The sequence below is a fragment of the Tupaia chinensis genome, unplaced genomic scaffold (genome assembly GCF_000334495.1).
Source record: "Tupaia chinensis unplaced genomic scaffold, TupChi_1.0 Scaffold000140_1, whole genome shotgun sequence".
Classification (NCBI taxonomy): Eukaryota; Metazoa; Chordata; class Mammalia; order Scandentia; family Tupaiidae; genus Tupaia; species Tupaia belangeri.
The window spans coordinates 6695450-6716786 of NW_006159610.1; the positions used below are offsets into that span (position 1 = coordinate 6695450).

At 46.2% G+C, this 21337-nt stretch overlaps 2 protein-coding genes across 6 annotated transcripts in view; one reads left to right on the forward strand and one right to left on the reverse strand.

The window, feature by feature from the left end:
* ZC3HAV1 (zinc finger CCCH-type containing, antiviral 1) overlaps positions 1–1272 on the reverse strand; it is a 71268-nt gene extending 69996 nt beyond the window's left edge. For 2 of the 4 annotated variants that reach the window (XM_027770501.1, XM_014586486.2), the window contains exon 1: positions 44–1272. In XM_027770501.1, the coding sequence (XP_027626302.1) occupies positions 44–351 (308 nt within the window). In that variant the 5' untranslated portion in view covers positions 352–1272. The remainder of the gene's footprint in view (positions 1–43) is intronic. The other 2 variants (XM_006145031.3, XM_006145030.3) reach the window with 2 other exon arrangements.
* A 9789-nt stretch (positions 1273–11061) lies between these two features.
* The window catches only part of IFT56 (intraflagellar transport 56), a 68462-nt gene continuing 58186 nt past the window's right edge, over positions 11062–21337 (forward strand). The window contains exons 1-3 of one of the 2 annotated variants that reach the window (XM_006145033.3): positions 11062–11165; positions 11621–11758; positions 20497–20589. In XM_006145033.3, the coding sequence (XP_006145095.1) occupies positions 11163–11165; positions 11621–11758; positions 20497–20589 (234 nt within the window). In that variant the 5' untranslated portion in view covers positions 11062–11162. Of the gene's footprint in view, positions 11166–11620; positions 11759–20496; positions 20590–21337 lie in introns of those variants that run through there. The other variant, XM_027770503.1, reaches the window with a different exon arrangement.

The following is a 21337-nucleotide window of genomic DNA, read 5'->3' on the forward strand; positions in this document are numbered from 1 at the left end:
CCAGCACCACCGGGAGCCGCCCTTTTCTCCCCCATGTACTCACCGCTCCGAATGCGAGTAGTGGCACCGGCCCACCAGGTTGAGCTTGCAGAGGTGCAGGTTTTCGCAGGGTCCGTGGCAGTACTTGCGACGGCAGACGCGGGCTCGAGTGGCGGCCACCACCGACCGGGTGACGCCGGTCGTCCTGCCCTCCTCCAACAGCACGAAGCGGTCGGGCCCGGCCACCTCCAGCACCTCGCAGAGCTGCGCCTCCGAGAGCACTATCTCGCCGAGCAGCGCCTCTAGGGTCATGCGGCCCTTGTGGGCGCACAGGATTTTGGTGATGAAGCTGCACACCTCCGGGTCCGCCATGGCGCGCTCGCGGCACTGGCCTGGCTGCGGCGCGGGACTCGGCTCGGGGGAGAATCGAAACTTACAAGTGTCGGAGCGCGGGGGCGGGCGCGGGCGGTGCTAGGGCTGGGCGCGCCCAGGGCGAGCGACTGCGCGCTCTCCGCCTCCGTTAGCCAAGCTCAGCGGTTTCGGTTTCCTACTCCGCTCGTGGGTCAAGAGGCCAGATTTCACCGACCGGGTCGTTCGGTCGGGTTTAAAGTCAGCTGCGACCGCGGCCGGGTGGCGAGGAAGTGAAGGCGCGCGGGCGAAAGTGCCGAGCACGGCGGCGACCTCCCGGGAGCCCCGCCTCTGTTCTAGGCTCGGCGAGGGTGAGGTTCCCCAGCTGGCACCGCGAGGCTTCTTCTCCGAGAAACGAAAAGTGATGTCGGGGCTCTGGTGGAGTTCTCATAAACCAGCCCTGGGGCGAAGGAGGCGAGGCTCGGGAGCCCTCTGGAGGAGTCCTCTAGTTCCTCCACCCCGCCCACTCCGGGAAGGAGACACCCTAGCGAGCGCCCCCCGCGAGCAGGACCCGCGGTGGTGAATAGTCTCACCTCCAGGGGGTTACGCGGTCCCCCTCCCCCGTACTTGAAATAATTGGAACAAGTGCGTACTGTCTTCAAGCTGGAGCCAGCACACCATCGAGGTCCCCCAAATCCAGCCCGCAGGCTCCCGTTTGCGGTCCGCCTGGTCTCGGACCGACGTGCGCCTTCTCCCAACCCACCGAGCACTCTTAAAGAACAGCGACTCTCCGCCCCCCCCTTTTTTTTTTTTGCCTTTTCACTTGCTTTCTGAAGAACCACTTCTTGATCCAGCCCTGCCTCCCCGCAGTCGCGAACAGCAGCGTCCGAGCCTCCGTTTAATCCCGTGATAGCAAGAAGTCACAGACGGGCGTGCTCAGACAAATCCAGGGTTTCAGATCGGCTCCTCTCACCAGGTGGTGAGACAAGAACATTTCCCCAAGGGGCCCCTCTGGGATTCCCCAGAGTTAGCATAAAGACTAGGATGAAACAAAAAACGGTATGGATAGAAGGTGCTAAAAGGCTCTTACCTAAGTTTTCATTATCTGACTAAAGTAAAATACAATACCAGTAACCTCCCTCGGAGGGGATTTCAGGCTGCCCCTCACCATTACCATTAAAAAGCCCAATGGAGGGACCAGCAGTTAGCATAATGGCTATGTCGCTGGACTCCCACATAGTCGACCGCAGAGTCCCGGACCCGGTGGCTTAAACTCACGCTGGGCGTGTGTGTGCGCGTGCCCAAGATCCCGAGAGGAGAACCGAGGTGAAGGGATTGCTCTCTCTGTCTGTCTGGCGAACGCACGCGCCCTATAGCAAAAACCTCAGAGAGACAGAAAGCGAGAAATCACCCCCCAGGGGCGATGGCCACGCTGCAATCCCTTCACCTCGGTTCTCCTCTCGGGATCTTGGGCACGCACGCACACGCGCCTGGCGTGAGTTTAAGCCACCGGGTCCAGGACTGGAACCAGGATCGGATCGACTAAGTGGGAGTCCAGCGACATAGCCACTATGCTAACTGCTGGTTCCCCACCCCCATGGAACTTTTGATACTCCCCACACACCCCCCAAAAAAGGTTTTTGTGAAGTTGGGATATATAAACTTGGGACTATTCGGAGAGTTTTCCATTCATGGAAGCTCCTGTATAAAGTGCATGAAACAAAGCCTGTCTTTTCAATTGTTAATCTATTGAAAGTTTTGCAGGCTCCCTAAAACAGGGAAGGAAGAGGGTTTTTCCCCTTCAACACTCCCAAAAAATTAATGGCTCATTGATCAGATAAGAAATAAAGCTTTTAGGGTCACCAGAGGTGATGTGGTGGTTAAGGTGCTGGATTCTCACATGGCTGACCACTGTTCAAGTCCCAGACCCGGTGACTTGAAAATCACACCAGGAGAGAGTGTGTGTGTGTGTGTGTGTGTGTGTGTGTGTGTGCGCCCAAAATCCCAGGAAGGGATTTTCAGCATAGCCATAGGGGGGGCGTATTTCTCAATCTCTGTCTCTCTGTCTCTTTCCAGTCAGTGCACATGCCCTAAGGCAAACAAACAAAACCAAAAAAAACCCTCTAAATAAAAGACAAAGAAAAATAAACCTTCTTAAAAGGAACAGAATCTGGTTGCCATGTTAGAAAATTTTCAGAATGATTCGTGTGAATGTTCTTCAGTGTGGTCATCCGTGGTAAATGAACTGTGCCTATCAGGAATAGAGTACTTTGGTCTGAAAACCAGCCAAACATGGGGCCCACACAGGGTCATCTGACTTCTTGTTCCCTCTGGCTATTGCTTCTATAGTTTCTAAATCCACTTGGCCTTATTTGTGGTCTGACAGGTTCCCCAGAGACCGTTTATTATCAAGTCAGTTAAGTTCAACATGTTTATTGACTGTCTTCTCTGTGACCCTTTCATTAGTCACTCTGCACATGCCTAAGTTAAACAGCTCCTGCACTCAGGGAGCAGGAGTTGGAAGATGTGAAAATACACTAAACCCCAAGGGAATTGGCAACTAAATGCTGCAGGGGGTACACAGGAGATCAAAGAAGAGTCCAATGTGGTCTGCATGGCTGGTAGTACTGATATAAAATTCGCTTCGATTTGAAGACATGAAAAACAACCTAAAGAATGGTAGAAAGGGAAAAAATGAGGGGAATCTTTTGAAGTATTGCTCTCCAGGGTGGGCTCTCCAAGAAGGAGATACAGGTGTGTGGGTAAGAGGGTAGAAGGCCCTTGGGGCATAACACCAGAGAGAGTCCAGAGGTGACCCTGATTGGTCTGTGAGAGCTGTCAGACTTCCATGCAGAGCTGAAGAAGCCTCTGCCTGGCCAATGGGGAGCTCCAGAGTAGGAGTCCAGCCTTGGGCAGAAAAGGCTCAGCCCTGAGCCCAGGGCTTTGCTCTTGTTGATGCAGACTGTGGGAAAAGTGCATGCCTTCCTCTGAAACGCTGGGCCAGACCCTGAAGGAACTAAAACTGGAGGCTATGAGTTACACATACTCCCTGAAGCAAGTAGCATACCCTGGCTTCAAGGGGAACCTGAGTGACACTTGGCGTCAGCTGAAATGTACCCTTTGCACCTTGTGGATGACTTTCCCCACTTGTATTCAAGGAGCAGCTCTTTCAAGGCCACTCTTCCCGCAAGGAAAATTAAAAGAGGGGGGTTAACGGAATGAACTATAGCACCTGTCACCACAATTGGTCCCAACAACTTGCTGGTCTTCATTATAACCCTCCACCACTCTCCATGCTAATTCTTCTCAAAGAGAGAGGGGAGGCTATGTCATTTTATACTTAGATTCAGTAAATTAGGGGCATGTATATAGAAATGCATTTGGACAAAAAAAAAGTACAAGCTATAGAAATAGGAAGAGTAGAAAATCCAGAAAGGCCTGTCTGTTTGGATTCTTCTCGGCCTCTCCGTGTAGCATTCCTTCCACCAGGAATGGAGCCTGACCTTTCTGGAATGAGGGTCTTTCTTCTATCAGACAGCGTAAGTCAGAGAATTTCTTTACCAAGGCAGGGCAAAGTTAAAGCCATATTTTTAAGTTTTATGCTGATTTGGGGGACGAGGGGTTCTAATTTTTATGACCCATCTTGAAAAAGAGGGATTCTAGTTTCTATGGCTTGCCTGAAGGAGAATGAGGGCAGGAAAAGGTCAAGGAGATGGCTTTGCCTTTGAGGCCTTTTCTTTGGGGAGATCATGTCCAGAGCCCTGAGAGCACACAGCACAATATCCTGGAGGACATGTCATCATTGTCATGTGTCATGCCCAGGCTGAGCTTCAGCTCTGTCTTCAGTCACTCCCACACTCCCTTATCTAGTACCTCTGAGTGGTGAGGTACGTGAGATGGCCAGTGGACTCCATGCTCGTGGGATCACTCCCCCTACTTCCTGTGCCACAGAGGGAGTCATCTGGTCTGCTGCAATGTCATATGGGATTCCATGTCTGTAGATCACAGTCTCTAAGTCCCCAAATACTGGTGCTACTGAGACCCTATGGGCAGGAAAGACAGCCCCGTACCAGAATAAGTCTATCCCTGTAAGAGCAAAGTGTGACTCTTCCAGACCAAAGGGCATAACGTAATCTAATGGTCACCAAGTAGCCTCTTGGTTTCCCTATGGGACCAGCAGATGCCTAATGGTTATGTCGCTGGACTTCCACATAGTCCACCCAGGCTTGAGTCCTGTATCTGGCAGCTTAAAACTCATGCCGGCCACACACCAGCAGATGGCACATGTGTGTGTATGTCCAAAATCCCCAGAGGAGAGTGGAAGAGAAGGGATTGCTGTGTAGCCATCCTCCCTGGAGGGGGGTGGGGGTGGGTGCTGATTTCTCTCTTTCTGTCTCTCTCTGTCTCTCTAGTGAGCACATATGCCCTATAGTAAAAAATAAAAATAAAAATAAAAAATAATTCATGTCGGGCACGTGTGTGTGTGTATGTGTGTGTGTGTGTGTGTCCAAAATCCCAAGTGGACAATGGGGGAGAAGGGATTGTGGCATGGCCATCCCCCCCAGGGGGTGATTTCTCACTTTCTGTCTGTCTCTCTCTGTGTCTCCAGTGACCACACACCCTATAGCAAAATCTCCCTAAAAAAAAGAAAGAAAGCCAGCCAGCCTAGCGTGGGTCTTTCACGCTGGCAGATTGTACATTCAGAGGTGGCAGTAGGTAAATTTATTTTGGCAAGTGACAATCTATGCATCTTTACCACCATGGCCTCTGTGTTCAGGTACCCACTATGCAGAAATAAGGAGGAGACCTTATTAAGAGACAAAGGTCTCTTAAACACTCAAGTTATTTTGTGTAATTGACACATCTCTTGTGATAGATACTTACCAGTGTTCCCACTCCCGTATGCCCTTTACCTTGGACCTTCTTGTCTCTGACTTTCTAATTTCTGTTTTCTTTCTTTCTTTTTTTTTTTTTAATTTTTACCATAGGGTGCATGCATTCCTCAGAGACAGAGACAGAGAGAAAGAGAGGCAAAATGAAAAAGCACCCCTTTTTTTTTTTTAATTTTTACCATAGGGTGCAATCATTCCTCAGAGACAGAGAGAAAGAGAGGCAAAGTGGAAAAGCACCCCCGGGGGGAACGGCCATGTCTCAATGCCTTCTCCTCTGTTGTCTGAGTCTTGAACTGGACAGTCAGAGTCAGCCATGTGGGACCCAGCTGCCTTAACCTCCATGTAACTGCGGGCCCAGCATGTCTGCTTTTCTAAGTTTGCTGGGCCTTTCTTCTGCGGTCCAACATGAAAATTTAGGCACCTCAATCTCACTCTTCATGAGCTCTCACTTTCCCAAGCTTTGGAGAGTGCCCCAGCAGCAAGTTTGTACCATCCCCTGGTCTTTGAGAGGATGCCAGACTTTGTATGCTGAGAATGTAGCCCTAAGTCAGTAAAGTCTCCCATACGGTTTTATATTCCAGTTCACTTGGTAAAGCAGTTTTCTCACAATGGTATGGTTGACAGTCAAAGTGGGAATAGTAAAAAAGGAAAAGAGCAACTGAGTGTGGATCCCTTATATTAGATAGACAAGTAAGGGAAAAGAAAGAGAGTAGAAAGAAAGGAAGGGAAGGGATTGTTTAGATAACTAGAGAGACTTTTTGTTTGTTTATTTTTTAGTTGCTCTCATTTTGTTTGTTTATTGTTTGTGGGTTGTTCATTTTGGTTTGAGTGTTTTATTATTTACTGGGTGTTGACATGTCTTCTATGCAGAAAGTGTCATGACTTTTCTGACAATCCAGTATTATTGTTTTACCAGAAGATCTGGCATATGTAAAATGTTCAAAGAAATAATTCTGAGGCACAGAGCTAAAGCTGCTAGGGACACACAAGGTGGTATCAAGCTATAGGAATCATTGGGACCAGCAGTTAGCATAATGGCTATGTCGCTGGACTCCCATGTAGTCAACTGCAGTTCGTGTCCCGGACCTGGTGGCTTAAACTCAAGCTGGGTGCGTGTGTGTGCGTGCCCAAGATCCTGAGAAGAGAATGGAGAAGAAGGGATTGCAGCGTGGCCATCCCCCCTGGGGGGGGGGTGATTTCTCGCTTTCTGTCTCTCTCTGTCTTTCTGGTGAGCGCAAGTGCCCTTATACCAAAAACCTCTCAAAAAAAAAAAAGAAAGAAAAAAGCTATAAGAATCATTCAAACCACCAATTAGAAACGAAACACACAAGGGCTATGATGAATCAGCTGTGCTAAGTCATAGGAATCAAAAACACATGAATGTCAGAGGGCTGAGTCGTATGGAATGTCCAAAGTTCACGCCACACATGTGTTCCATGGAGATATGGGACTTTAGTTAAATAGCCAGCCCAAACAAGGGAGGGCAGAGACGGAGCAGGTGTAAGAGCTGTACCTAGATTATGTCTGCCTAACAGCAAGCTTCCCTAGGGAGGCCTGAACTGAATTGGGAAGAGTGAGTGCAAGTGAAGGGGTTAACTTTAAAACACAAATGGGCTATGTCTGTCTTTAAGGATATATTTACAGACCTTGTTTGGGTGCTGCTAAAATGAGAAATGTCAGGTTTTGAACCTCCTGGTAACTCTGAGAGCAGAGGAAATGGGGGTACAGCAATCCAAAGTCGGGGGTCATTTTGGTGATGATGGCCTGACGTGGCAGCCAACTGGCCTCCAGATCGTCGTACCCCCGGGCAGCTCCCTTCCATACTGACTAGGACTGATGTGTGTGCTCAGATAGTACAGAACATACAGTGCGATTCCAAGGTCAGGTCATAAGAAACGTTGTGTTTTTCTCCTTGCTTCTAGGGTTCCTCACTCTGGGGAAGCCAACTGTTATGTTGTAGGAATACCCAAATGGCCCTGTGGTCCATGTGGTAACTATGCCATCCTGCCAACAGCCAGTGCTAACTACCCCAGCGTGTGGGTGAGCCAAGAGGAAGGAGACGCTTCAACCCCGGTCTCGACATGACATGACTACAACCCCACCCTGGCTGACTTGACTGATCCAGGACTTCTGACTACTCAGCAGAAACTGCGGAAGATAAGAGTGTTGATCACTGTAAGCCACTAAGTATGTGGACTGCTTGAGGACACAGGGTAGGCAATCACGTCTACTGGAGGACCAGAAGACTGATTAAATGAAGAGAGCAGATGAGAGGGAGTAGGAGTTACAACAAGTTAGCGAGTTAGATGTCACTGGAGAGAGATAACAGAGAAATCGGGATCTCCTGAAACCGGGGCATGAAAGTCAGGGCAGGACTGGGCATGGCAAGCAGAGAGGGTCAGCAGCAGGCTACGTCTAAGAGCTCTTTCTTGGCTTGGGCTTCTTTCTCAAGTACTCCTCCACCCGGGATGGGCAGGATTGAGGCTGTGCCTGAACTCCATGCACTGGATGGTACTAAGGCAACACCGCCCGGCCCTGAGCATTTCCATGCATCAAGTGCTTTAAATAATATGAAGATTTAAACAAAATGTGGCTTATCTCTACAATGAATATTAATCAGCTATGGAAAAGAACCAAGTACCGATACATGCTGTTAACATGAATGAACCCTGAAAATGTTACGGTAAGTGAAAGAAGCCAGACATGAAGAGTCACACTATATGAAGCCATTTACATGAACTGTTCAGAATTCGCAAACCCCATAAAGAAAGAGGCTTCAGGGAGGGGGAATGATGAATGATTGCTGATGGGAGTCGGGTTTCTTTTGAGGGTGATGAAAATGTTCTGGAATTCGATAGCCGTAATATGTACATAACACTAAGAATACCCTATGCTAAAAGCTACGAAATTGTACACTTTCAAATTTTTTTAGTTTGCTATAGAACAGGTGTACTCTCTCGAGAGAGTGAGAAATCAACTCCCCAGGGGATGGCCAAGCCTCAATCCCTTCTCTTCTGCCTTCCTCTTGGGACTCTGGGCTTACACACTTGACATGTTTTCCAAGCTGTCAGGTTCAGGACTCAAAGCGCGTAGTCAGCCATGTGGGATCCAGCAACCAAACTTCCATGCCATCTGCTAGCCTCATAAATTGTATACTTAAATTATTATTATTATTTTAGAGATTTTTGCCTTAAGGTGTATGTGCTCATCGGAGAGACAGACAGACAGATAGTGAGAAATCACCCCCCAGGGGGAATGGCCATACTACAATTTCATCTCCTCTATTCTCCTCCCGGGATCTGGAGCATGCGTGCACACACATTGGGCATGATTGTCAAACCACCGGCATTGGGCAGAATTGTCAACCCACCGGGTCTGGACTCGAACGGCAGTCAGTCATGTGGGAGTTCAGTGACATAACTACTACACCGTCTATTGATCCCATGAACTGTACACTTTAAAAGGATGGATTTGATAGTTGAATGCTATTTCTTTTTTTAAAAAAGAATTATTTTATTTAATTTTACTCATTGTCATTTTATTTTATTTTATAGTTTGAAATTGACCAGGAAGAGACAGAGAGGGAGAAGGCAAGTGAGAAAGCAAGCCGCCAGGTCCAGGACTCTAATCATAGTCTAACATGTGAGAGTCCAGCCTCCTTAACCACTGTGCCACCTGCTGCCCTGATTGAACATTATTTTAATTAAACTGTCACAAAAAATGGATATAGATTATTTCCTGTCGGGGCTGGCAGGTGGCATGGTGATTAAAGGTGCTGGATAGCCAATAGCAGTTCAAGTCCTGGACCTGGAGACTTGTTGTCCGTTTCCTCCCTCTCCGGGTAAAATAAAAAAAAAAAAAAAAAAGGAGCTAACTAACGAATTAATTTTTCATTTGTTTGTTTGTTTGTTTTGGAGAGGTTTTTGCAATAGGGCGTGTGCGCTCGCCAGACAGAAGAGAGAGACAGAGAGACAGAAAGCGAGAAATCACCCCCCAGGGGGGATGGTCACGTCGCAATCCCTTCTCCTCCATTCTCCTCTCAGGATCTTGGGCACACACGCATACGCGCCTGGAGTGAGTTCAAGCCACCGGGTCCAGGACTCGAACCACAGTTGACTACGTGGGAGTCCAGTGACATAGCCATTATGCTAACTGCTGGTCCCACTAAATAAATAATTCTTTAAAAAAATAAACAAATAGCATGATGTTTAAAGAGGTGGACTCCCACATGGCTATTCGAGTCCTGGCTCTGGCAGCTTCCTTTCTCACTTTCCTTCTCTCTGTCTTTCTCTGGTCAACTTTGAAAACATAAAATAATGACAATGGATAAAATTAAATAAAAGAATTCTTTTAAAAAAACAAATAGAATATTTTCTGTCAAAACAAGCTAAAAATTTTTTTTCTTTATTCATGATAGCACATGTGCATGCAGATAAGAGCGGGAGCAGGGAGAGAGCGAGAGAGAAGACCCTCCACAGGATCTGGTCACCCAGTGATCCCCTTCCTCCAGTCCTCCCATCTGCTGGATCTTGGATACTCCTTATATGTGTTCAGGACGACCCAGGGAAGGACCAGAACTGTGGTCACCATGTAGGATTTGGCTTCTCTTGAGCATCGCATTACCACTGGTGTGCAGAACCAGCACAATAATTTTGTTTTACATTCAACCAAAAGTATAAATATTTCTGGGGACTAGCAGTTGGCATAATGGCTATGTCGCCGGACTCCCATGTAGCCGACTACGGTTCGAGTCCTGGACCCAATGACTTAAACTCATGCCAGGCACGTGTGCATGCATGCCCAAGATCCTGAGAGAATGGACGAGAAGGGGGTGATTTCTCGCTTTCTGTCTCTCTCTCTCTCTCTCTCTCTGGCGAGCGCACATGCCCTGTAGCAAAAACCTCTCCAAAAATTTTTTTTCTGAAACTTGGAACCAAAAACATTCTAAGTATCATACAGTGCTAGTCAATGTGTGCATCTCTGAAGCCTATGTACATGCTTGTCTGGACGTGTCTTTAATACTGACATTTGTGTACACACAAAAGTAGATACGTCAGTGAGTCAAAATTCATAGTTACTCATTTACTCTCCAAGTGATTGTGGGGCGGGGAAAAGCCGGCGCCTGGGGCGTGATGAGTACATAAGAGTCTAAGTATACACATGTTCCGTGAGCTTGTGGTATTCGTGCGTTATTCAGGGAGGTACATAATGTGATTCAGCTATGCCATTATGACTTATACCCGGGTGATTACTTCATATCGCCCCAGTTGTTCGTTAACTAACAAGTTGTTCGTTCTTTAGTCTGTTAATCCTGAGCGGATTGACCGGATGTCTTTTAAAGTCCGTTTCAGCTCTAACATTTCTGCATTCCGTGATTTTTAAAGACTACCCTTGCAGCCTCATGAACGAGGTTTAGAGTAAGATAAAGTCCAATCAACAAATACTTATTTCGATATTTTGTGTGTAATAAGGAAATAAGAAATTGGGTGCACCGCCGCCTCCGATATCAACTGCTTTGGTGCAGCAGCAATGTTTTTCTAGGACCTTTCCGCAGCAGCAGGTGACAGAGATCCCGCGCTGGACAGTACTGGGGGTTGCTAGGGAACCCAGCACGATCCAAAACGGAAGTGGCCTTTAAAAATTACCTTTCCCAAGAAATCTGCATTTGAAAAAACAATGCCATTCCCATTCGAATTTCCTTAAGGTAAACGTACAAATAGAGACACAAACTTGCTCTAAGTACAGACCACGAATACTTCAGTTCCAGCGGCACGGAACTAAAAAGCGGAGAGCACCGGTTCTGGGGCGAGCTCTTCTGCGGGGCGGACCCGCCTCCCCGCGGGGTTGCCGTGGAGACAGAGTGTGCTGTGTGGATGCGGCGACGCGCCCTGGCGCGGCCTGTGCTGTCTGCCTGCGGAAGGGGCTCCCAAGACCGACGCCAAGATGGTCAGTGACTCTAAATAGTGAGGGAGAACTTTGAGTAGGTCCTGAGACGGGAGTAATTTCCCTGCACACTTCTGGGTGTCTGGGTGTGTCTGCTGAGACTGGTTCCCCTGCCCTCGTGTTCCCTCGGGAACAGGGATGCAGCTGTCCCCTCTCTGCCTTCTCCGTCTCCTCACACCTGAGCTGAGCGTGGAATGGGGGAGGCTGAGATGACCAAATCCGCGCGAAAGCGTCCCCTGTGGCCCTCCAATCCGAGGAGATGAAGTTGCGGGTAGCTATTGAGTTTAGCTCGGGCACAGGGTGGTGGTCCCTTTAGTAAAATATGTGCTACGGGAAGCGTTTGAATAGGCTTCTCTGCGGTTTTGTTAAGCATTTGACTTGTAAATCGTGGAGATGTCACTCATCTTAGAACTGATCATCGGAATTGGACCGCACAGCTATTTTTGTTTCCCTCACAGATGCTGTCAAGGGCCAAACCTGCTGTAGGCGGGGACCTACCTCACCCTGACAAAAGAAAGAAGAAAGGTAGGAAGATTCCAAAACTAGAGGAGCTACTTTCGCAGAGAGATTTCACTGGAGCTATTACCCTGTTGGAGGTAATGTCCAAAGATGCTGCTTCTTAGGAGGCAATTCCCAGACTATAGATGCATGTGGGAGCACAGAAAATTCCCTTCCCTCCCCCACAATCTGTAAGGTTCTGCTGAAATTCATGGACCGTAGACCGATAATAAGAGAAAGACATGGGACCCGCAGATGGCTGTATGGTTACCTCTCCCGACCACGTTAAATCTCATAGTCCAATCTCATAGTCGACCGATTTAAGTCCCGGATCTCCAGTGACTTAAAACTGACGCGGGCATGTGTGCGTGCATGCCCAAAATTTCCCCAGAGGAGAAGGGATTGCCATCCCCCTTGAGGGGAGGTTGACGTTTCCTTTCCTGTTTTTCTCTGTCTCTCCAGTGAGTGCACAGGACCTATAGCAAATATCTCCCTTAAAAAAAAAAAAAAAAGAAAAGAAAAGGCCTTCAGGTTTACTTTAATGTATGCATTTGTATATTGGAGCTATAGAATATGATGAGCTAAAAGAGCCATTGCTGTGGCTTACACACCTTCCTAATAAGAGAGAGGAAAAAAAGCATTCAGCAACTGTAAATGATTTTTAGGTGAAAGAATGGGTCCAATGCTCAGACAATGGTGAGTAAATTATTCTCCCTGGTAGCAGCATGGGTCCAGGTGACAGACAATAGCTTGTAACAAAATCTCTCCAGATGTGTCGACATTCCTTCATATCTAAGAAGAATTCTTTCCTAGATATGAGTTTAGGTAATGAGACTTAGGGAGGAGTCTAAAAGGTGATTGCTTTCTTTCTTTCTTTCTTTCTTTCTTTTTTTGGAGAGATTTTTGCTACAGGGCGCATGCACTCACCAGAAAGACAGAAAGCGAGAAATCACCCCCGAGGGGATGGCCACGCTGCAATCCCTTCTCTTCCATTCTCCTCTCGGATCTTGGGCATGCACGCACACGCGCCCGGCATGAGTTTAAGCCACTGGGTCCAGAACTTGAACTACAGTCGACTATATGGGAGTCCAGCGACATAGCCATTACACTAACTGCTGGTCCCAAGGTAATTGTTTTCTTCTTTGGCCAACTGGTCTACCGGTCGATAGTGGAATATAGAGTAATGTCCTTCCCTTTATTTCAGGAGAGAAAAAGATCAAAGATAGTCAAGAGGTAGGGACTGGGGAAAAGACCAGGGAGAGATTTCTGAAGTAGTTTCTCCAATTCAGGATGTCAAATGCCAATCTTTGAGTATCAGTTCTGAATCCCAACAGATAAGTGAGTGACTGCTGGTTGTTACACTGTTGAAACAGGTGGGTGCATTCTAGGGCTTCTTCAAAAACTCTGCAGTAAATCTAACCAAGTACAGATTCTAGATTCCAGAAACCTGGTGAAAAATGAACTAAAAAAGTTCCTCCTAGATGGCCACCGTTGGTTGTGTCTAGTTCCACTGATGGTGAATCCAACTTAAAATGTAAAGAGATATTTAATGCAGTGTCATTTCACACATTGTTTATCTCAACCCTTGATTAAGTTATGATTTATCTCTATATGTTATAAAGTGTTGGTCAAATTTAAATAATTATGCCATGCTTAGTTTTTTTTTTTGGAGAGATTTTTACTATAGGGCACATGTGCTCGCCAGACAAACAGAGCCATAGAGACAGAAAGCGAGAAATCACCCCCCAGGGGGGATGGAGCCCTTCTCCTCCATTCTCCTCCATTCTCCTCCATTCTCCTCCATTCTCCTCTTGGGATCTTGGGCACGCACACACACGCGCCTGGCGTGAGTTTTAAGCCACTGGGTCCGGGACGCGAACCGTGGTCAACCACGTGGGAGTCCAGCGACATAGCCATTACGCTAACTGCTGGTTCCCTGCCATGCTTAGTTTTGAAAGTATTATATCTCTAGAAAATATTTCAGGGGCCAGTAGGTGGCATGGTGCTTAAGGTGCTAGACTCTCACATGGCTGACACCAGTTCTAGTCTCAGACCTGGCAGCTTGAAAATCACACCTGGTGCATGTACGTGTATACCCCAATCCAGAATAATAAAGGAGAAGGGATTGTGGCATGGCTATACCCTCCCAAGGGTGATTTCTCTTTTTCCCTCTCTCTCTCTCTCCACTATGTGCACACACCTTATAGCAAAAACTTAAAAAAAAAAAAAAAAAGAAAGAAAGAAAGAAAAAGAAAATATTTCAAATCTCTATGACAGCAGTTCTTCACCACCCCCTCAACCCCCCCCCCCCCCACACACACATACACACTCTCTTTGTACTACGGGCCATGTGCGCTTATCAAAGACAGAGAAGGAAAATGAGAAATCACTTCCCATGGAAAAGGCCACACCATAATCTATTCTCCTCTGGGGTTTTTGGGCACACACCCCCAGTGTGTTTTTCAAGCCACTGGGTCTGAGACTTGAACTACACAGTTGACCTTGTGGGATCCAGAGCCTTAACCACCATGCTATCTGCTGGCCCCAGTTCTTATCATTTAATGAGCAAAGGAATTACCTAGGATATTGACTAAGATGTATATTCCATAGTTCCTTCCCTCAGGGATTCTGATTTTTTTAGTCCCAGTGGTGTTCAGAGTCTGGATTTTAGGCAGGCTCTCTGATGTTTCTGTAACTGGTCCAAGGAGACTGCACTTTGAGAAATTGCTCTGTGGGATGCACATGCTATAGGGGCACACCAAAAGATGAAGTGTGTTTGTTGAGAATGTGGTCTGATTGTGTTGTACCACAATCATTTTTCCAAACACTACTCCTAAGTAGCCAGCTAGAGTGCTGTGCTACTGGGAGTGGGAGCTGCATAATTGGAGGTGAAGATAATTCTTGATTTCTCCTATGACTCCAAGAAATTCTGGGGGCAAAATTTATGAAGACCTCAGGTAAGAATTTATCCAAGCTGGGACCAGCAGATAGTGTAATGGTTACGTCACTGGACTCCCACTGGACATGGTCAACCACAATTCACACTGGGTGCGTGTGCATACATGCCCAAAATCCTGAGAGGAGAATGGAGGAGAAGGGATTGCAGTATGGCCATCCCACCTGGGGGTGATTTCTGACCTTCTGTCTGTCTTTTTAGAGAGCACACGCACCCTAAGGCAAAAACGTGTTCAAAACAAAAAAATGAAGTGTACAATTCATGGGGCCAGCAGATAGCTTGGAGGTTGTGGTGGCTGGATCCCACATGGCTGACTGCACGGTTCAAGTCCTGGACCCAACAGCTTGGAAAACATGCGAAGGGACTGAGGCATGACCATCCTCCTGGGGATTGATTTCTCTCTGTCTTTCTCTGTCTCTCCAGTGAGTGCACGTGCCCTATAGCAGTAAATTCATATCCCAGGTAAGAAAGTATCAAAGGATATCTTTGCTTTGTAATGACTAGGACACTCACAGTTCAGTAGCAATTTTCTGTAAATCTGTATTAATTTACTATTTTTGTTTGTTCGTTTGAGAGATTTTTGCCGTAGGGCACATGCACTTGCTGGAAAGACAGAGAAACAGAAAGGGAGAAATTATCCCCCAGGAGGGATGGCCATACCACAATCTCTTCTCCTCCATTCTCCTCTCAAGATATCAGGCACGCATACACATGCACCCCGCATAAGCTGAAGTCATCGAGTCCAGGACTCGAACCATGGTCAACTATGTGGGACTCCAGAGACATAATCATTACGCCATCTACTGGTCCCTTGATTCTCTCTTTATTACCCAGTAGAATGGTAATTCAGAATCTCCTTTAGAAGCCTATTCTTTTCTCTAAACTAACTTTTGTTGGCTGAAGATTCACAAATATTTGTTCACAGTGGGCATGAATGAGACCAGTCTTTTGGACATCCTTAACTCTTGTAGGCTGATAAGCTAGCCTGTTCAAGGGTATTAGAATGATTTAGTTGCTAGTCTCAGTGAAAGCTTATAACCTATTAATAAGTATATGTGTGTGCGAGGAGAGGCATTGAAGTGGGTTGAATGCAGTAGACCATAGAGGGTGAGACCATGGCTTTGGGATCAGGCATTGCCTCGAGTGTCTGCCTCCACACGAACTGGCTGTGTGGCCTGGGTTCGTTATTCAGCCTCTCTACCCATCAGATCCCCAGTGTGTTTTTCAAGCCACTGGGTCTGAGACTTGAACTACACAGTTGACCTTGTGGGATCCAGAGCCTTAACCACCATGCTATCTGCTGGCCCCAGTTCTTATCATTTAATGAGCAAAGGAATTACCTAGGATATTGACTAAGATGTATATTCCATAGTTCCTTCCCTCAGGGATTCTGATTTTTTTAGTCCCAGTGGTGTTCAGAGTCTGGATTTTAGGCAGGCTCTCTGATGTTTCTGTAACTGGTCCAAGGAGACTGCACTTTGAGAAATTGCTCTGTGGGATGCACATGCTATAGGGGCACACCAAAAGATGAAGTGTGTTTGTTGAGAATGTGGTCTGATTGTGTTGTACCACAATCATTTTTCCAAACACTACTCCTAAGTAGCCAGCTAGAGTGCTGTGCTACTGGGAGTGGGAGCTGCATAATTGGAGGTGAAGATAATTCTTGATTTCTCCTATGACTCCAAGAAATTCTGGGGGCAAAATTTATGAAGACCTCAGGTAAGAATTTATCCAAGCTGGGACCAGCAGATAGTGTAATGGTTACGTCACTGGACTCCCACTGGACATGGTCAACCACAATTCACACTGGGTGCGTGTGCATACATGCCCAAAATCCTGAGAGGAGAATGGAGGAGAAGGGATTGCAGTATGGCCATCCCACCTGGGGGTGATTTCTGACCTTCTGTCTGTCTTTTTAGAGAGCACACGCACCCTAAGGCAAAAACGTGTTCAAAACAAAAAAATGAAGTGTACAATTCATGGGGCCAGCAGATAGCTTGGAGGTTGTGGTGGCTGGATCCCACATGGCTGACTGCACGGTTCAAGTCCTGGACCCAACAGCTTGGAAAACATGCGAAGGGACTGAGGCATGACCATCCTCCTGGGGATTGATTTCTCTCTGTCTTTCTCTGTCTCTCCAGTGAGTGCACGTGCCCTATAGCAGTAAATTCATATCCCAGGTAAGAAAGTATCAAAGGATATCTTTGCTTTGTAATGACTAGGACACTCACAGTTCAGTAGCAATTTTCTGTAAATCTGTATTAATTTACTATTTTTGTTTGTTCGTTTGAGAGATTTTTGCCGTAGGGCACATGCACTTGCTGGAAAGACAGAGAAACAGAAAGGGAGAAATTATCCCCCAGGAGGGATGGCCATACCACAATCTCTTCTCCTCCATTCTCCTCTCAAGATATCAGGCACGCATACACATGCACCCCGCATAAGCTGAAGTCATCGAGTCCAGGACTCGAACCATGGTCAACTATGTGGGACTCCAGAGACATAATCATTACGCCATCTACTGGTCCCTTGATTCTCTCTTTATTACCCAGTAGAATGGTAATTCAGAATCTCCTTTAGAAGCCTATTCTTTTCTCTAAACTAACTTTTGTTGGCTGAAGATTCACAAATATTTGTTCACAGTGGGCATGAATGAGACCAGTCTTTTGGACATCCTTAACTCTTGTAGGCTGATAAGCTAGCCTGTTCAAGGGTATTAGAATGATTTAGTTGCTAGTCTCAGTGAAAGCTTATAACCTATTAATAAGTATATGTGTGTGCGAGGAGAGGCATTGAAGTGGGTTGAATGCAGTAGACCATAGAGGGTGAGACCATGGCTTTGGGATCAGGCATTGCCTCGAGTGTCTGCCTCCACACGAACTGGCTGTGTGGCCTGGGTTCGTTATTCAGCCTCTCTACCCATCAGTTATTTGGCTTTAAATATGTTACATACTTCTGCTCCTTTCATATCACCCAGAATTGTTAGATAGCTCAAACACTGTCTGGAGTAGGTATCAGTAAATACAGAAAAGCAAATGTAAAATATTTGAAAATGTAAATTAATGTGACAATTAGAAGGTAATTGTGCTGGATACTGTCAGTGACAGTTTCCCTCCCACCCCCTCACCCCCCCCCCACACACACACACATACACACTCTCTTTGTACTACGGGCCATGTGCGCTTATCAAAGACAGAGAAGGAAAATGAGAAATCACTTCCCATGGAAAAGGCCACACCACAATCTATTCTCCTCTTGGGATTTTGGGCACACATCCCCAGTGTGTTTTTCAAGCCACTGGGTCTGAGACTTGAACTACACAGTTGACCTTGTGGGATCCAGAGCCTTAACCACCATGCTATCTGCTGGCCCCAGTTCTTATCATTTAATGAGCAAAGGAATTACCTAGGATATTGACTAAGATGTATATTCCATAGTTCCTTCCCTCAGGGATTCTGATTTTTTTAGTCCCAGTGGTGTTCAGAGTCTGGATTTTAGGCAGGCTCTCTGATGTTTCTGTAACTGGTCCAAGGAGACTGCACTTTGAGAAATTGCTCTGTGGGATGCACATGCTATAGGGGCACACCAAAAGATGAAGTGTGTTTGTTGAGAATGTGGTCTGATTGTGTTGTACCACAATCATTTTTCCAAACACTACTCCTAAGTAGCCAGCTAGAGTGCTGTGCTACTGGGAGTGGGAGCTGCATAATTTGGGGGGAAGATTGCTCTGTGGGATGCACATGCTATAGGGGCACACCAAAAGATGAAGTGTGTTTGTTGAGAATGTGGTCTGATTGTGTTGTACCACAATCATTTTTCCAAACACTACTCCTAAGTAGCCAGCTAGAGTGCTGTGCTACTGGGAGTGGGAGCTGCATAATTGGAGGTGAAGATAATTCTTGATTTCTCCTATGACTCCAAGAAATTCTGGGGGCAAAATTTATGAAGACCTCAGGTAAGAATTTATCCAAGCTGGGACCAGCAGATAGTGTAATGGTTACGTCACTGGACTCCCACTGGACATGGTCAACCACAATTCACACTGGGTGCGTGTGCATACATGCCCAAAATCCTGAGAGGAGAATGGAGGAGAAGGGATTGCAGTATGGCCATCCCACCTGGGGGTGATTTCTGACCTTCTGTCTGTCTTTTTAGAGAGCACACGCACCCTAAGGCAAAAACGTGTTCAAAACAAAAAAATGAAGTGTACAATTCATGGGGCCAGCAGATAGCTTGGAGGTTGTGGTGGCTGGATCCCACATGGCTGACTGCACGGTTCAAGTCCTGGACCCAACAGCTTGGAAAACATGCGAAGGGACTGAGGCATGACCATCCTCCTGGGGATTGATTTCTCTCTGTCTTTCTCTGTCTCTCCAGTGAGTGCACGTGCCCTATAGCAGTAAATTCATATCCCAGGTAAGAAAGTATCAAAGGATATCTTTGCTTTGTAATGACTAGGACACTCACAGTTCAGTAGCAATTTTCTGTAAATCTGTATTAATTTACTATTTTTGTTTGTTCGTTTGAGAGATTTTTGCCGTAGGGCACATGCACTTGCTGGAAAGACAGAGAAACAGAAAGGGAGAAATTATCCCCCAGGAGGGATGGCCATACCACAATCTCTTCTCCTCCATTCTCCTCTCAAGATATCAGGCACGCATACACATGCACCCCGCATAAGCTGAAGTCATCGAGTCCAGGACTCGAACCATGGTCAACTATGTGGGACTCCAGAGACATAATCATTACGCCATCTACTGGTCCCTTGATTCTCTCTTTATTACCCAGTAGAATGGTAATTCAGAATCTCCTTTAGAAGCCTATTCTTTTCTCTAAACTAACTTTTGTTGGCTGAAGATTCACAAATATTTGTTCACAGTGGGCATGAATGAGACCAGTCTTTTGGACATCCTTAACTCTTGTAGGCTGATAAGCTAGCCTGTTCAAGGGTATTAGAATGATTTAGTTGCTAGTCTCAGTGAAAGCTTATAACCTATTAATAAGTATATGTGTGTGCGAGGAGAGGCATTGAAGTGGGTTGAATGCAGTAGACCATAGAGGGTGAGACCATGGCTTTGGGATCAGGCATTGCCTCGAGTGTCTGCCTCCACACGAACTGGCTGTTTGGCCTGGGTTCATTATTCAGCCTCTCTACCCATCAGTTATTTGGCTTTAAATATGTTACATACTTCTGCTCCTTTCATATCACCCAGAATTGTTAGATAGCTCAAACACTGTCTGGAGTAGGTATCAGTAAATACAGAAAAGCAAATGTAAAATATTTGAAAATGTAAATTAATGTGACAATTAGAAGGTAATTGTGCTGGATACTGTCAGTGTATGCTTGATTAAGCAGTATATTGGCTTGTTTCTATTATTTAGATAGCCTATCATTTGTCAATAACTTAAAATAGCATTTTAGAAAAAGTTTATTTCTTTCTTCTATGAAAGAGAAAGACAGAAATAGAGAGGTAGGACTTCTGAGGTCCTTATGCCATGATTGTTCCCACTCTCACCTGGCCCAGATCACAGGCATACACGCATGCACCAGCAAGCTAGGGAGATCCTGGGGCACAAACCAGGACCTTTCCCATGTGAGTCCAGTTGCATTACCACTGAGTCGCACCTGGCCCTAGCATAACTTTTTTTTTTTTTAAATGAGTTAATTATTTTAATTTGACCAGAGAGAGACACACACACAGAGAGAGGGAAAGTGAGAAAGCAAGTTACCAGGTCTGTGACTCTAACCGTGATCAGCCATATGGGAGTGTCCAGTGCCCTAACCACCATGCCACCTGCTGGTCCCACTTTCTTTCTTTTTAATAGAGTTTATTGGTCAAAGTTTTTCATGATTTTTTTTTCAAATTTTTAAATCTGAAGTTCAAACGTCATGTTGGGGAGCAAGAAGAGGATACTAACTTGTGGATTGGATACTGTGCTTTTCACCTGGGTGACTACAAGAGAGCTCTGGAGGTTAGTAAAAATTAAAGTTCCATCAGAAATGTGTTTAAAATATTACTAAAGTTTGTATTGTAATAATGTATGCACAGTACTGAAAATTCAAACAATGCAGAAAGAACCAAAGTAAAACCAAAAAATGTAACCCAGTCTGCCCTCTCCAGTCCTACTTTGTTTATGATAAAGCCACTCACTGGCTCTTTTTCCACATTTTGCTTCATAAATCTTTTCTATGTTCCGGCATATATGTATGTATCTTACTTTTTACTTTTGCATTTATGCTAGCAAGTTTGTATAATATATTATCATTAGTATTTCTTAAGTAAATGTTCAGAAGAGGAAAAATAAGCTATTTTAATAAAAATTTGGGGACCAACAGTTAGCGTAATGGCTGTGTCACTGGACGTATTCGACCACGGTTCGAGTCCCAGACCCGGTGACTTCAACTCCCGCCGGGTGCGTATGCGTGCGTGCCCAAGATCCTGAGAGGAGAATGGAGGAGAAGAGATTGTGGCGTGACCATCCCCCCTGGGGGGTGATTTCTCGCTTTCTGTCTCTCTGTCTCTCTCTTTTTTTTTTTTTTTTTTTAGAGATTTTCACTATAGGGCACATGCGCTTGTCAGACAGACAGAGAGAGACATAGAGACAGAAAGCGAGAAATCACCCCCCAGGGGGGACGGTCACGCCGCAATCCCTTCTCCTCCATTCTCCTCTCGGGATCCTGGGCACACATGCACACACGCCCGGTGTGAGTTTTAAGCCA